Here is a 15,196-nt window from a genome sequence, read left to right on the forward strand (position 1 = left end):
GTTTTACATGGACCCACTGTATTGTGTAAACTGGATCATGTTTGCATGTGATTAACAGTTTCTGTGTCTGTGTTTCTTTCAGATCCCGGCCTGGCCCCACCATGATGGGACCCATACCTGCATAAACCTTAATGGTCGCTGTGTTTCAGGAGAAGCATGGGTTTACGCTGAAGCCATGAACACATCATATGCTCTATCAGACGCCGGCAAGCTCTAATACCCGTCTTCTCTACTACTCCCTCTCTTTTGCAAATGTTCTTCTGCTTGCACACCCCTTGAAGAAAGATCACAATCGGATGACTCTTCCCCCAAGCCTTCAGCAGCTTCTCACATTTCCTGGAAATTGCTTTGAGATCTGGATTCCAGAGACAAAGCTTCTATTTTCAGTTCAGGATAGACTAAGAGGCTTTTGAAGAAACAACTGTTTGGCAATTATCATACCCCCCACCCCCTCTACTGTTCTCCTGCTATTGCTCATTCCTTTCCTCCAAGTCCCAGAGGCACCAACTGATGGAGAGACTAAGGAGAGAGTCAGGATAAGGACAAGCATTTTTTCAACATCAGAGAGAAGGAGAAATAACTGCTGATTCATCAGAAACATTTTAGAAGGGCCCCTGAGAGGATTATATTCCCCACTGAGCTTTACATCCCAGTTGTTCAGTGTGATATACTAATTGCTGTTTACATTTCAAATCTGTTAGCTACACTGAACTTAGCCTCTGTGGTTCAGTAGAGCTGTAAGGCATTAAGTACAGAAGGGGAAACTTGGGAACTTTGAGCATGACAAGGGGGCTAAGATTCCTGGGTTGGCCCCTGTGGCCTCTGGCCCTCCTCAGCCTACTCAGTGCAGTGACAATGCTGGAATTTGGTGGGGCGCCTGGTCAATGGGCACGCTATGGCCGCTGGGAAGCTGGATCAGTGGGCGAGCTGAGCTTCAGTCTCAAGACCAACATTAGCAAATCCTTGGTGCTCTACCTGGACGATGGTGGCAACTGTGACTTCTTGGAGCTGCTGATTGCTGGCGGGCGCCTCCAGCTGCGCTTTGCCATCCACTGTGCCGAGCCGGCCACTTTGCACATGGAGACAGGAGTGAATGATGACCGCTGGCACATGGTCCTGCTCACCCGCAACTTTCGTGAGACCCTCCTGATGGTCGACGGAGAAACCAAGGTGGCTGAGGTCAAGTCCAAGAGGAAGGAGATGGCGGTGGTCAGTGACCTGTTTGTAGGCGGCATCCCACCCGATGTGCGCCTCTCTGCGTTGACGTCCAGTACTGTAAAGTACGAGCCACCCTTCCTGGGCTTGATCTCCAATCTGAAGGTCGGGGAGATGCCTCCTACTTTGTTGAATAGCCAGGGCATTCAGAGCGACCTGGAGTACCTCTGCACCAAACAGAACCCGTGCTTCAACGGAGGGTTTTGCTCTATTCAGTATGGAGAAGTTCACTGTGACTGCACCCACACCCGCTTCAAGGGGAAGTACTGCAAAGAAGGTAAGAGACCATCATATTGTGACAGCTCTACCCTGATTTAATTATATTGTTCCTGTGCAATGTCCCTTGTGTATAGTAAAACATCCACCTGTGGTAGGTAAGGATATTCTCTTTTGCTTAGGTCCTTGAAATCTTTATACTATGTCATTAGATGTGAGAGTTGGCCTTTACCTTTGAGGTGTTGGGATGTCTTGATGGCAATTCATTTTCTTGAGGGGACAGTGCTATGAGAGGTTATGCAGAGGAAACCTGCATCGTTCTGATGTTTATAAATGAAACACAAATAGCCTTTCCATGGCCTCTCTAAGTCTCTTGCAGAGAGGTCATAAATGACTTATGCCTTGGTGTGGGGGGAAAGGAAGTTGCTCTAGTATAGTGTTATACTTAAGGTGTCGACCTCATGAAAGCTCAGAGGAACTGTGTGTTGCTGTCTGAGCTACTTAAGGCAGACATTTTGCAGTCTTTTATTGTCAAAATAGTTTTAAAGAATATTCTTTGCTTGAAAAAAAACAAAAGCTTGCCTAGGATTATGGGACTCAGGTGCTACATTGAATGTGGCTGGGATTTTTTTTTGAAAACAATACTTAACATCAAAGGTGCTGAATATCTAAACAGAACATTTCAAATGCAAAATCGCACATTGTAGGTCTTCTTTTGACTGGCTTTCTCTCCTTCTGTTGTCTCAGTCTTTCCTTTTTCCCTCTCTCTCTGTCTTCTTTCCAACCTTATTGTCTCTGGAATACACCCTGCTCCTGCCTTCACTGGCTCTTGGGTTGTGCTCCTCTGCTGTCAGTTCATGTCAAACTCTGTTCTGTTTTAAACTTCTGGCTCCCTCCTTCACTGACGCATCCCATTTCCATATCTGTGGGTTTTTTTCCCTGTCCTTCATCCATCCATCTCTCTGTTTCTCTTTGTCTCGCGGCATTTCCTTTACCCGCCTTCTCTTCTCAAGGCTATCTGGGTTTTTCCATCTCTCCACCTCCCTCCTCCTCTGCGCCTCTCCCGAGTTCACTCCCTTACTCCACTTATCTCTTTTTCACCTTTCCTGCTGTCAGCACTTCGTAGTCCTAACTCCCTCCTCCCTTTCTTTCCATCTGCACACCTTACTTGTGAATTATTTCATTCCCAATGCAGACGTCAGGGAAGGCATTATCATTCTTGACTAGACTTTCCTACTTTATCCCTCTTTTGTTTCCTCTTATATGTTCTATCAATATTGTTAATATATGTACTACAAAAGCCATATATAATCAATAGCCTCAGCAGCTCTTACATTGTTCTGCTGGATGAAATGACTTGTAATTACAGAGCCTTCAAAAGGTGGATAAGAATTACTTTGTCAGCTATGTGCCGATTGTTTGAAGGCTTCGCAATTTTGTGGTACTCGCATAGAAACTATGGCTGGGCTGAAAGAGAAACAAACATAATATTTTGTTCATATTTTTGTTTGTAAATTGCTTTTGATAGATCTGAAGTCATACGAATATAATCAGCCTGGAGCCATGATTTAGATCAAAGTCTTTAAGTTGTTTTGATGTAGAAAGTCTAGAGAAGGCCTTAACAGTGCAGCTCAAGAGTCTGTATTGTTTCCTCTACTGCTTCCTTGAGGAAGCCAAACAAATGCTCAATCCTTCATTTCTTGTGGATGAGTTCTAAGTGGTTAAAGCCCCCTTAGCACAGCACATGATGTCACGGCTGGACAGCAATATGTCTATCTGCTTGTCTGTCTTTCGCCCTGTCTCTGTCTCATATTTCACAGTTCCTTAATTCCTCAATCCTTTCCTGCCCGTCTGTCTGTGTGCTCTGTGTCAGATTGCTGTGTGGTTGCTGCGAGCAGATACTGCTGCCTGGCTCTTGGCTAAATTGAGAGCAGAATACCAATGCGGTGCTACAGTGACTGCAGGAAACATTTGTCCTTTTGAAATGGAGAGAGACAGTATGATGGAGTGAGAGGGAGAGAATGGAGATGGAAGTGAGGAGGAGAGAAACGGATCATGAGGAAATTGCGGAGAGAGTGGTGGCTGATCAACAGTGAGAAATGGAGAGGATAGCAAGAATAACAAAAACCGCATGAAGAGATTCATTTGATCAGCGTTAATTTATTTTTAGAGATGTTCTTTGGTTCGAGCACCGTAAATTGGGTCATTATGGCTGCCAGAGCAGCGGTGTATTTGTTCCTTTTATCCAACATGTGGGTGGGATGTAAAGGTCTATCGCTCGCTCACTTTTAGTTGGTTTTAAGACCCTTTAGATGTCTGAACTAACAAATCCGTGATGCGCCGTGTTAGCTCTGTGGTAAAGGGGCGAGTTCAAAGCAATGCTTGTTTTTAAAGGACTGCTGCCTGCTCACCACAGAGAGGAAGAACACATCACTTCATGGGATCACTTTTAATGATGAGACATGGCACTTGCGATATACAGTATTCATGTGTCTGCGTTTAGATGATGCATGATATGCTACTTGATCACTTACACATTTAGCTGATGGTCCTTTTAAGAGATTTAATATCAGAAGAACAAGTTTGCTTTCTTGGATCACTGAAACTATAAACTACAACCCCTTTGACACTGACATTCATTCCCAACAGACTCACAATAACTACCTGTAGTTACCGGTAGTTATTGGGTCTATCTGTATCTTTCGCTCCCTTTGATCCTATTACATTCATCCAAGTTCCAGATGTTGGTGCATAAATAGCTGTAAATAACCAGAGCACGATCAGTGGCCATCATGCTTTGCACTGTTTACTGACCCCGTTTTCTGGCATACTTTTGACATTGAGTATGACACACTTGGTATCATCACTTGATCGCTCATGTTTGGACCAAAACAGTCATGTGAAATTATTAAAATAATAATATTGTCTATTATTAACTTAATATACAGATAATTTAAAACCAAAGAATAATTTAAATGAGGTTAAACAGATTCTGGAATTTTCATTACTTTAATTTCATTCCCTTTTTCAGCCCTACTACCAAGTCAATTAAAGTACACATACCTTGATTAAGGGGTGAATATTTATTACTCTATTTATTGTGCTACCTTCTGAAAATACATTTCAGCACCTCCAGAACCATTGTTCCTGTCGTAGGGTTCATTTTTGCCAAGTCCAATACCAAAATCACAAGAGCTGCAATTTGTCTTGATAAAAGGCAAAGTGCATTATACGTCATTGTAGGGCAAAACATGTCATATCCTAAAGAAAATGTAATGGGTTCAATTAAGAGAATCATGAATTGCGAGTTCTTCCTTAGTTAAAAGTAACAAGAGTAAGCAACAAATATATTTTTAAATTGTAAAAGTAATATTGTTTTTTTGTATTATTTCATTAATTATTAACACTGATAGGGGAAGTACCTTATAAAGTGGAATTTCAGTGAAATAAATGTCAGCATGATGGCAACAACAAGCTCTTGTTTGGTTATTATAACTACAGAAATCCTATTCATTTCACTTATTTTCACCCATGGAATTATCTTAGTCAGAAGAGAAATTACAGGTTGTACAAATTATTACCTTTGCTCTTAAGTTTAGGGATTTAATAGTAAATTGATATTTGTGCAGCAATAGTTTTCTCTAATTGATCGGTTCAAATATTAACATGCATCCAGTTTGGCTGCCATTCAGAACAGCAGCTCATTAGCAGCTCTGTCCAAAGATGCCAAAACAGACTTTGATCTTAAGGAGCCGTTAGATACATTTAGGGATGGAACTAATACTTTATATTTAGCATTGTTTTATTGCCAAACAAATGGTTTTTTTAAACCCATTGCATTGGCTTTAAATTGACGAGCTATAAAATGCTATAAAAATGGCAAATATCATGACTTTTTAAAAGCTTCTTAATAGCATTTACCAACTAAAGTCATGCCTAAAATCGAACATTAAAATGCATTGTTTTATTTTTTGACTGGTGTTGGCTATGGTTTATAACAATTAATGTTAATAATGTAAGAAAGGGGGATATTTGTATTTTTTTATGAAAAACACCTAAATAAATAAATCATAAGTACAACAATAGCACCAGTATTAGCATTTATTTGGACAAGACACAGATAGAGTTTCATGGAGAAATGTAGGGTTTTCCCTACCCTCCTCTTTACTTATAAATGCTGTATGCTCATGAACACAAAGCTGTGGAAGTGGCAGGCCTTGATGTATATATAAGAGCAGACCGAGAGAAAATTAATTTCGACAGAAAGAAGCTGCCTTCAAGTCTGTCTGAAGACGAGATGGAAAGGAGAAGAGACCCGTTATTACAATATAATCTTGGCTGTGTTACATAAATGAATAATGATGCACATTTAACACTCATGCTTTGATAGCCTGTATAGTTTGGACAATGATTGAAATACAAGCTTTAAGCCACAAAGGTCTAATTTAAAACAAAACATATTGTCTTCCAGACTTTAGAAATCCTTTGCAATGATGAATCTCTGCCTAAAGTGGAATCTGAACAATCTGTAAATTGAAAATGACAGCTGAGGTTTTTGTAATTTACGGAGGTTGTGCCATCTCATCTCCCTCGAGCGCAGGTTTTTATCCTGCTACAGTATTTTGTAGAGTCTGAATCTTCTGTTGCCTTCATATAAATATACCAGTGATCTCACTCAGCTGTTAGCACCCTTCATCCATGTCTGGTTCCAACAGGGTTCAGCATTTTTGCTCATTGATGTTGATCAAGTAAATAAAGGTTTTGTTTTGCCAAATTTTTTACCAACCTTATACCAGTGACAAAATGTTAGATTTTATCTCACAGTAATGACATTGAACGCTCAAAGAGAAGCAAGCTAACATATAACCTTGAACATTTTGTTGTGAAGCTGTACCTTCCCTGCTGTAATCAGAGATTCTGTTCCCATTTCGAAGTTGTTATGTGCAAGCCTGTTGCTATTGGGGACTGTGATTATAGCCTCTACGGGCCATTGTTTTTATAATTGATGCTGACCCTGGCTTTATCCTCTGTTGACCTGTAAATGACAGTGCAGGCCAAGGTGGCTATGAGCTCTCAGGGATAATGACTGCCTGAGATATTTATACATTAATTTGCTCAACAGGCTGAACAGTCGTTCAGGTTGCTACCGGGGCTGGATTTGCACCGGATTTTAAAGCCATTTGTCAGGCTTGAAATGCACAGTCACCTCATTAGAATTCAATAAAAACAACAAATAGAAAAACAGGATTAATGTTTTGTTAATGTGATTCTTGTATTTCTGGTGACAAACTGGAATTCAGTATAATACAAAACCTATAATCAGCATTTATTTAATTTATTGATCTCTGTGGTCATTTCCCTCTACCAATTTGCAAATGCACCACTCAGTGAATTTAATTACTTTACATTGATTCAAATTGTAAGTATTCGCCACCACTTCAAGGCCAATGTTGGCAATAAGAGCTGTTTACTCAACATTCTAGGAGAAACATTGCGAGTTCAGCATAAAAAAACAATTCCTGTGTCTTTCAGGCTTTTTCTAGAGTGGTCGAAAGCGACGTGAATGTTAAGTCTTTACTTATTTAATTTACATATAACTTTACTTATTTTGAACTCAGCGGCACTACTTCTCATCTGAGTAATGTGGAGGATTAGTTGCTGTTGTGAACGCGTCTGTGCAGAGAACCTCCTGCTGTGTTGTGCATTGTGTGAGAAGCAAACTCTGGGTAAAATTTTAAGCCAAGTCTCTGGATTTCACCCGCAGGCCATGTCTCAAAACGTCTTAATGAATTATAACATTTATTTTGTAAATTGTTTTGGCCAACACCAGCTATCTACATATCATAATAGCTGGGTAATGGCTGGCTTTTCACTTGAGCTAAATGCAAGTTCTAGTCCAGCAATTACAATAATGTATCTGTACATTTGAATATTGTTCTCCTAATATTTAGACTTGATAATCCAAAATTCACATGATGGGCACTACTTTGTTGGGAAATGATCAGCAGTCAGCTATGGTTTGCATTTGAAAAGTTATCATCCCTCACCTACACACTTATATTGCACACAATTTACTCCTCGTTCTTGGCTTGTGACAAGAAATGGTATCTGGCAATGTCACGGAAAATGTGATGTTATCCTTCCATTGTTGCAGTTTTCTCTGGCCGTGATATAAACACTATACCACCATTTATGAGGTGAGAAAGTGTTGACGCAGCAGGCCTTTCCACTTGACAGTGCCATGTCGGAAACTGTTCAAAACAGCTGCTTAGCTTATTACTGCTCACCACTCTTCAATTCACTTTCATCATCACTTTATATTACTTGGGAAAATGGCAGAAACGTGGATCCCTGAGGGAGCCCTGCAGTTTACCGGGCTGGACCCCGCATGTCAGGAAAAGGCATCACTCCTCCCTCCGCCTTAAAGCAAGAGGCCATGACCCCAGGCGAGCCTCTAGCTGCAGAGTGGAAGAGACAGGGAGAGGCAAATCTGTGTTCAGGGAGTTAAGGCGTCCACTTCAAACGCACACTGTCCTTTTTATAGCCTGTGGAGATGTTTTAACAGGGTCTGCCATGAACAGATGCTATTTCCCCCAACAGGCCAGACAAATCTCGGTGTATCAGCTGCAGTAATTTATGAATGTCAAAAGCTCAGCACCGTTCTTTACACCCATGAACTTGGTGTTTTTCAATGCCTTTTTACGATAAGAAGCTGTATAGTGACGTATATGAACCTTTTGAAATAACCTGGTTAATTTCATCAATTCTTCAAAACTGATCCTTATCTAAATCACAAGTTTAGACAAACACCATGTCCCTAAGTTGATAACACACAAATCATTATGGTCTATCGTGTCCTTTTTGAACATATCCACTCAGACACCTGGAGGGAAAAGTAAGTGAACCCGTAGATTTAACAAGTGTTCCGACATCCTCTGGCAGCAATAACTTCAAACAACTGATTTTGTTAGGTACACAATAGTCAGTCCTGTACAGCTTTCAGGAGGAGTTTTTGACAGTTCTCCTTCAGACCCACTTCAGCTCAGCCGTAGTCTTAGGATGAGATGTTGTGAAAAGCGCTCTGAGAACAGTTTAGGTCTGGGCTCTGTCTGGGCCACTCCAAAAGGTGGATTTTCTTTTTTTTGAAGCTGTATGAGATTTACTTCTATGGTTAGGAGCATTGACCTGTTGCATCACCCAGTTTCTACCCATCTTCAGCCCGCAGACAACCACTATTACATTATCCCTTAAGAGACCTTGATAAAGTTGGGAATTCATTTTCCTTTCCATGATGGCGAGCTGTCAGGACCAGAGGCAGCAAAGCCAGATCAAAGCAGCCTGAAAATGTGATGCTCCCTCCACTGAACTTCACCTTTGGATTGATATTTTCAAGTTTGTATCCAATCCTGGCTGTGCCTTCTCCCCAAACAATTGGAAGTATAGTTTCAATAGTGTTCAAAACTGATCCAATCATATCTTCACTTTTCGATTCACTCGTGACTGTACTGTACTGACATTGTGTAGCCATTTTATTTTTTTGAAAACCTAACTAGAAAAATGGTATGTGGCCACTGTAAATATGTCAAGCCACCATTGACATATCAAGTTTTTATTTCATGATCGTACATTCTGCATTTTGTTAGAATAAAACTTAAGTTTTCAAGCCTTTACAGAGGATGAATATTGTTTTTATGTATATTTTTAAGCAGGTTTTCTCCTATTGTGTGCAGTATAGTGCTTCTTTCTTTCGGTTGTAACATCGCATTCCACTGGGCAGGAAAGCATTCAAGCATATTTTCGGCAAATTCAACCTTATGGCTCAAAATGTAGAATGCAGGGCCGGTATAAATGATTCTAATCTTAAAGCTGTACATGTGTAAAGATATAATCCGTCCTTCTTAAAATGTGAGTTGAGTGAGGCAGGGCACTGACTTTGAGTGGTAATATGTGGGTAAGATGGTGACAGAACTAGGCTGGGAAGAGCAGGGGGGGCACCCTCATACACTCCACCACTCATATATCATGGTGATAATTGCTCCCACTGGTGAGGTAGGAGACGGAGGCAGTTTGGGCTCAGTTTGTGGAGGGTTGGGGGGGGCTTACTGCCTGATAATCGAGCTCCCAATTATCTTGTCCTGTAAACATAAATAAGTATGGTATAGTGCTAATGATAAGGTTGCGGCCTTTAACGTGCCCTGAACACATTCTATTGATAACCTTATCAGCAACACAGTGGACAGAATCCAAGTCATGTCTTTAAGCCTTCACCAACCAACCACACTGATACAGTTTAATGAAGCCCCCATGCTTATAGTCTTAATTGTATCTCATTACTATTGGTCTTCATCAGAGCGGCTGTGCTACGTTCATCTAAATATATACTCTTAATTAAAAACTATAATATATTGCAAAAATAAATGCTGTAAACCACAAATAATCACTATGGTTCAAAGTAAAGGGGCACATTTTTAAGAAAACCTACCGAGTAACAGTATGTAGGGTTTTATGGGATTTTACTCATATTCACATGCTTGCATAGCCATCTTTATAGGGATGGATTTTTTTGCTAAATTTCACTTTATTAGAGCTAATCAAATCTCATAATTGAATTTGTACACCAAAGTCCAGGAAGTGGACACATTCAGTTATTAGAAAAACATTTTTAGCCAGAGTGATAGTGGATTTTTACAAGTTGTATATTAACCTACAATCTAAATCTCTAACTCTATTCCAACATTTTTAGACTGGTGTTTGTTGCGTTTGAATAAAACAGGGATGACATCAAAGATTCAAAACACAACTGCTCCAGATGAGAGTCCATAACCCCCCATATTTTTGCTTTTTGTTGAGCTTTATGAATACTATAGGTACAGTTGTCTGACTGAAATTAGTCAGTGAATGTTAAGAACAATAAAGATATTTCTTTTGACTTGATAAAAAGGCGTGGTGGTGTAGCATGTCTGCCGGTTAGGTGCACAAAAGCAAGAGTCTTCCTTGGATGGTGTCAATCGGATTTTCCGGTCCACCACCATCTTTAACCTTTTCTCAGGTGAGTCCTTATTGGCTTGAAGGTCCCCGCCAGCGTGATCTGCCGTCACATGCAATTAAAGCTTGCTCTCTACCCCTGCTGTCACTCTAGGAGTGGGAAAGTGAGTGAGAAGTCTGGCTCACACACCCCTGTCACTTGTCACTTGCTATCCATCGCGTGTCTCACTAAGCTGCAGGAGAAACATATGGCTAAAAGTAGAAAGGAAAATATGTCCTTGTTGCATTAAATTCTCATGTGCGTTGAGACCATGTCGGTGAAGCATTATGATTATTCAAACATGATATACAATATTTATATTTACAGATGAGATTATTGACATTTATGACACTTGTGATTTAATAGTATGTCTAACAACGCATGGCTGGAGTACATTAGACAGCTTTCCTAATGGAACAACAAAGCCGATCAATAAAGGGATTCTCTGATGGCTTGTTTTCACTCCGTAGCATCAGTGCCATAATATACTCACGTCAATTGCTGACGATTTCATATACATGGATTTTTTGAGTATATCCGGTGCGTCACTTAATGCAATTTACTTTTTTTTCATACCCTCAGGGTCTGACTATTTGTGTACGCCGTTAATTAAGAAGCAGGTGGCTCTCCAGAAGCTGCAGTCACTAGAGAATGTTCCTTTTCAATATCAGCGACTCCATCCTGCCATTTGTGAACAAACTGAGACCTTACCTGCACACCGAAATCATTTCATATTTAAAGATTTAAATACTGAATATCTAAATTATTCAAATGTAGGGAACTTGTTTGCTTAAAAGAAGTTCCATGAATGCAAGGCCACTATCTTTTAAAGTTGTGAATGTCCATATGATTTTGGACTGTTAAACGGCATTGGGATTCAAAGTCATAATGCACAGTGTAGAGGACAATATGTTTGCAAGGAAATGTGGTGGGGAATGCAACGTTGTAATATCTTTTTATATGTAATTGCACATTAAAATTCTGCGGTATTGGCTCAGCAGTTCCTCTCTAGCCTTCTATATTACTCACTTTATATTAAAACACTTAGTAATCATGAAAGAGCACAAATGTGAGCAGTGCATTTCTATCCCCAATTTTACAATGGCTGCTGTGGGCTAAATGTCAGTTTATTGCTTTTATTGTTTGCTTATTAGAAAATTGTGATTCTCCTTTTTATATGCACTGCATTTTTTCAATTGGGTTGTACACTAACTGTTGTGTTGTAGTTTTTGAAGGGTAACTAGTGAAACCAAATAAATCAGTAGGTTTGTAAGGCACACACCAGCAACATCCTATTTACATTTATATATTCAACTTGCAACCTTTTGTAAGTTCTGTCCTTCCGTTATATGAACTCAATCCTCTGAGGAGCTACTCCTCATGTTTACCGTTTGTGTTTATCACAGTCCAGCAACTTGAGTCACTGTGTCCTTTCATAGCTTCTGCACTCTAAGCCTAAACCTGAAGGGAGCAAACCATAGCTCGGTTTATCGAACCCACGTGTGCAAGGATGTAGAAAGAAAGTCAACAAAGAGAGGAAAGAGAAAGATAGCGAAGCATTGAGCACAAACATGACCCTCCTCCCTGAGTTCCTGCAGACTCTTAATTTTGCTCCTCAACCCCAGGCTGCTGTGAAAAAGATGGCTGACTGGATTGTGACTGATAAGAGATCCATTTATCAGGTGACCCGCTGTGGTCCTCTGCTGGACAACTTGTTTGTGCATTGACTCTGAAAGTTGATACGTGGGAGGCGGAGAAGAAAGGTTCAGGGTCGGGAGGGGGACACAGCATGGTGTAAAAAAAGGCGTGAGAGTACAGAGGAGTGTTGAGACTCAGAACATGTTGCTGTCGACACAGACTGTGGAAAACCTTCACGGCTCCTGAGCCCCTGCCCTCTTCCTGGGATCCCACTTCAATCAAGCACCTGCCAGCTGAGCTTCAAAAGAGGACTGTAATCCCCCTCCCTCCGCCTGCCAAAGACCCCTGCCACTGTAATATGACAATATTGATAAATGGAGTGGAGAAGTTTCTGATGCCTTCTATGGTGCCCCTTAACCCTGACTGAGTATGTGGCTTATGACACCGTTGATGCAGGTAAAATAAGACCCTGCTCTAGAGTCAGCATTTAAAGGAAAAGGCCCTGATCACAACACGCGGGACTCAAATAGGCCCTTAGAGACTTCTTAAAAGAGCAAGGCCTCCATCTTCACAGATTTTTGTAAAAGCAGGGTGGCATTCATTATTAGTTTATAGATCTCCTGTGAACCGCAGTGGCTCTATGACATTTATTTATTTATCGAGCCTTCCAAACAGACGGGACCACCTATGGAGTTAATACAGCGTCGGCGACATCAAATTACTAGGAAATGAGGTCTGATTGCTGATGTGCTGCTGCTGTAATGCCGTCACTCAAGTTGCAAGCTGTTTGCGCTTGTGGCTCATCAGAGCTCTCCCGCCTCGCAGCTAAGCGAGACTTGACAACATCAAGGATAAAACTTCTGCTTTTATTTATTTATTCATTGCGTTGCTTCAAATTTGACTCAAGCATTTTTTAATGAAATAAGTGGGCTTATCGAGGAACTGTGGCTATCTGACAGAGCCTGTCAGAAAGCAAGAGACATAATTCCCTTCCTGTTCTCACCGACTAAACTACAATTAGACCCGTGTTCTCTGCATTGGGCAATAACCTCGTGAATCAGCCTAATTTCCTGACGCGTCGGCGCCATGTTGTACAGAAAACAGGGCAGTGAGTGATAGAGGTCACAAATAGGATTGCCAGTAATGTTTCACCTGCAAAATTGAGATAAGAACATGATGCGAGTAACGCGAGAGTTTTGCCAAAGGTGGAAGCTCATCAGTCATACAGCAGAGCATGGGGATAGGGTTTGGGATGGTGCATGCAGAGAGGACAACATTGTTAAGATGGCTGGTTTGTGGACAGAAAAAACGCTGCATGACACAACAACACGGCTGTAGTAGTGACACAATTGTGCCATGCTCCCAAGAAGTGGCTTATGTCGCTGATGGATTGCCCAGAGTGATATTTGTCAGGGAAAATGAAACCGCTTGAGGGGCACACTGTGAGTGCTGGGGGCAAGTAGTGATGCCAGCCTGTAGATTGTGTGTTTAGACCAGGGGATGACTGTGGGGAGTGGAAGTCTGACTTTGTGGATCAGTGGTGAGACTTTCAGACTCGCTTGTGTCTCCCAGGCAAGTCGATAGAGGGTTGAAAGAAACTCGCAAAAAAAGAACAACAAAGAATACAACAAAAACAATGGGATAGTCTCTGACTGTGCTGGGGAGACTTTTTTTCTCTGTAAACTAGTGTTTTACCAGACAGACTGGAACCTTAATGACAGTTTTCATTTTTAAAAGCGTCAATATGATAATACGCTAATTTGATGCATGAAAACAGACATTTTGAAATGATTATTGTAATTATTCAGTCTTTGCATGCTTTTTGAGCGGTAGTCATAACATAGCACCGCACATTTATTCACAGCCATCCTTCTCAGCAAAAGGACTTAATCACGCATTTCCATAAACACACAAACACATTGACACACATCTCTGGCGTCGCTGTTCACAAACTTAGCGGGGAAGTTAAATATTGACTCACAGTCTTCTTGATAAAGGGCTTTTTGACTATTGGAGCCTGAAAAGGACACATAGTGCACTAATTGCAAATAGTAGAATGCCACGGGCAGTATGTGCTAGTGATAGTGGTTGACCTCTCTCTTCTCCCCTCTCCACCAAGTAGGCTTATTGCCAGGGAGCAACTTAAACTGAAGGGGTGGGTTCAGATTGGAGGTCATTCTGGATGTTAGGAATTACATGACTTCTCTGTCAGTGCAGAAACATAGTTCCTGTGAAAATAGGGTTAATCTTGTTATACCAGGAGTTCATGCCAAGTTTATACAATGAGCACAGCTTCTAGTCTCATTTTCACTGCCAGCTGTTGTCTCTGTTTTCCACTAAGCCATGCATTTATTTGAATCATCTTTCACAGCTCGAAGATACAATGAATGCATCGCCTTCCCCCGCATGCTTGTTGTTTAGCCTTGGTTTAATTTTGGCCCGTCCATTGCAACAAAGTCATACAAAGTCACCAGTTGCATTGTAAATTGTGAAATACTGTAAAATTAGACTTAGCTCATGAATATGGGAGAAAGTACAAGAGCGAGACAGAGTAGAGAGAGAAGATAATATAAATCACAGTCCCAAAGAGAATTGTTCTAGTGTTTGCATGTCTGATCAAGCTTAAAAATGTTATTACTCTATTGTCACTGGAGCTGTTCTCTCTGGTTTAACTCCAGAAGATGCTCTGACCCTTTCAACACTTTACCACATCTGGCCTATTACGTGCCGACAGCTCACCTTTCCCTTTTCTTGCAAGAGGATAATGCCAACTCCCCGTTTCATTGTGATGAACAGGCAGCGCTGGCTTTAGTGTGATTCCATTTCCTCCTGCTCTTGGAGCTTCTATAGGCAGAAGCCTTGACAGTACTTTACTTGAAAGCAATCACCAGGAACGACTGTTGCTTTAGTGTGTGATTGAATACCAATAAATCTGACCCTCCTTATTTCCCTTTGAACACCGATTGGTGGATGGATGCCAGCTTGTCTAGACAAGAGAGTGGATTAACTTCCTTAGTGGACCTTAAAGTACATGATCCTGCATTATGACGCAAAGCTTCCATCGGGGACATTTTGACTGAAGCCGAAATTCATATAGTTCTT

General features: G+C 41.0%; 1 protein-coding gene across 3 annotated transcripts in view; it reads left to right on the top strand.

The window, feature by feature from the left end:
• Positions 1–780: 780 nt before the first annotated feature.
• Positions 781–15,196, top strand: part of nrxn2b (neurexin 2b) — a 533,986-nt gene continuing 519,570 nt past the window's right edge. For 2 of the 3 annotated variants that reach the window (XM_061066072.1, XM_061066073.1), the window contains exon 1: positions 781–1,492. In XM_061066072.1, the coding sequence (XP_060922055.1) occupies positions 781–1,492 (712 nt within the window). The remainder of the gene's footprint in view (positions 1,493–15,196) is intronic. The other variant, XM_061066075.1, reaches the window with a different exon arrangement.

The sequence above is a fragment of the Limanda limanda genome, chromosome 22, assembly GCF_963576545.1.
Source record: "Limanda limanda chromosome 22, fLimLim1.1, whole genome shotgun sequence".
Lineage (NCBI taxonomy): Eukaryota > Metazoa > Chordata > Actinopteri > Pleuronectiformes > Pleuronectidae > Limanda > Limanda limanda.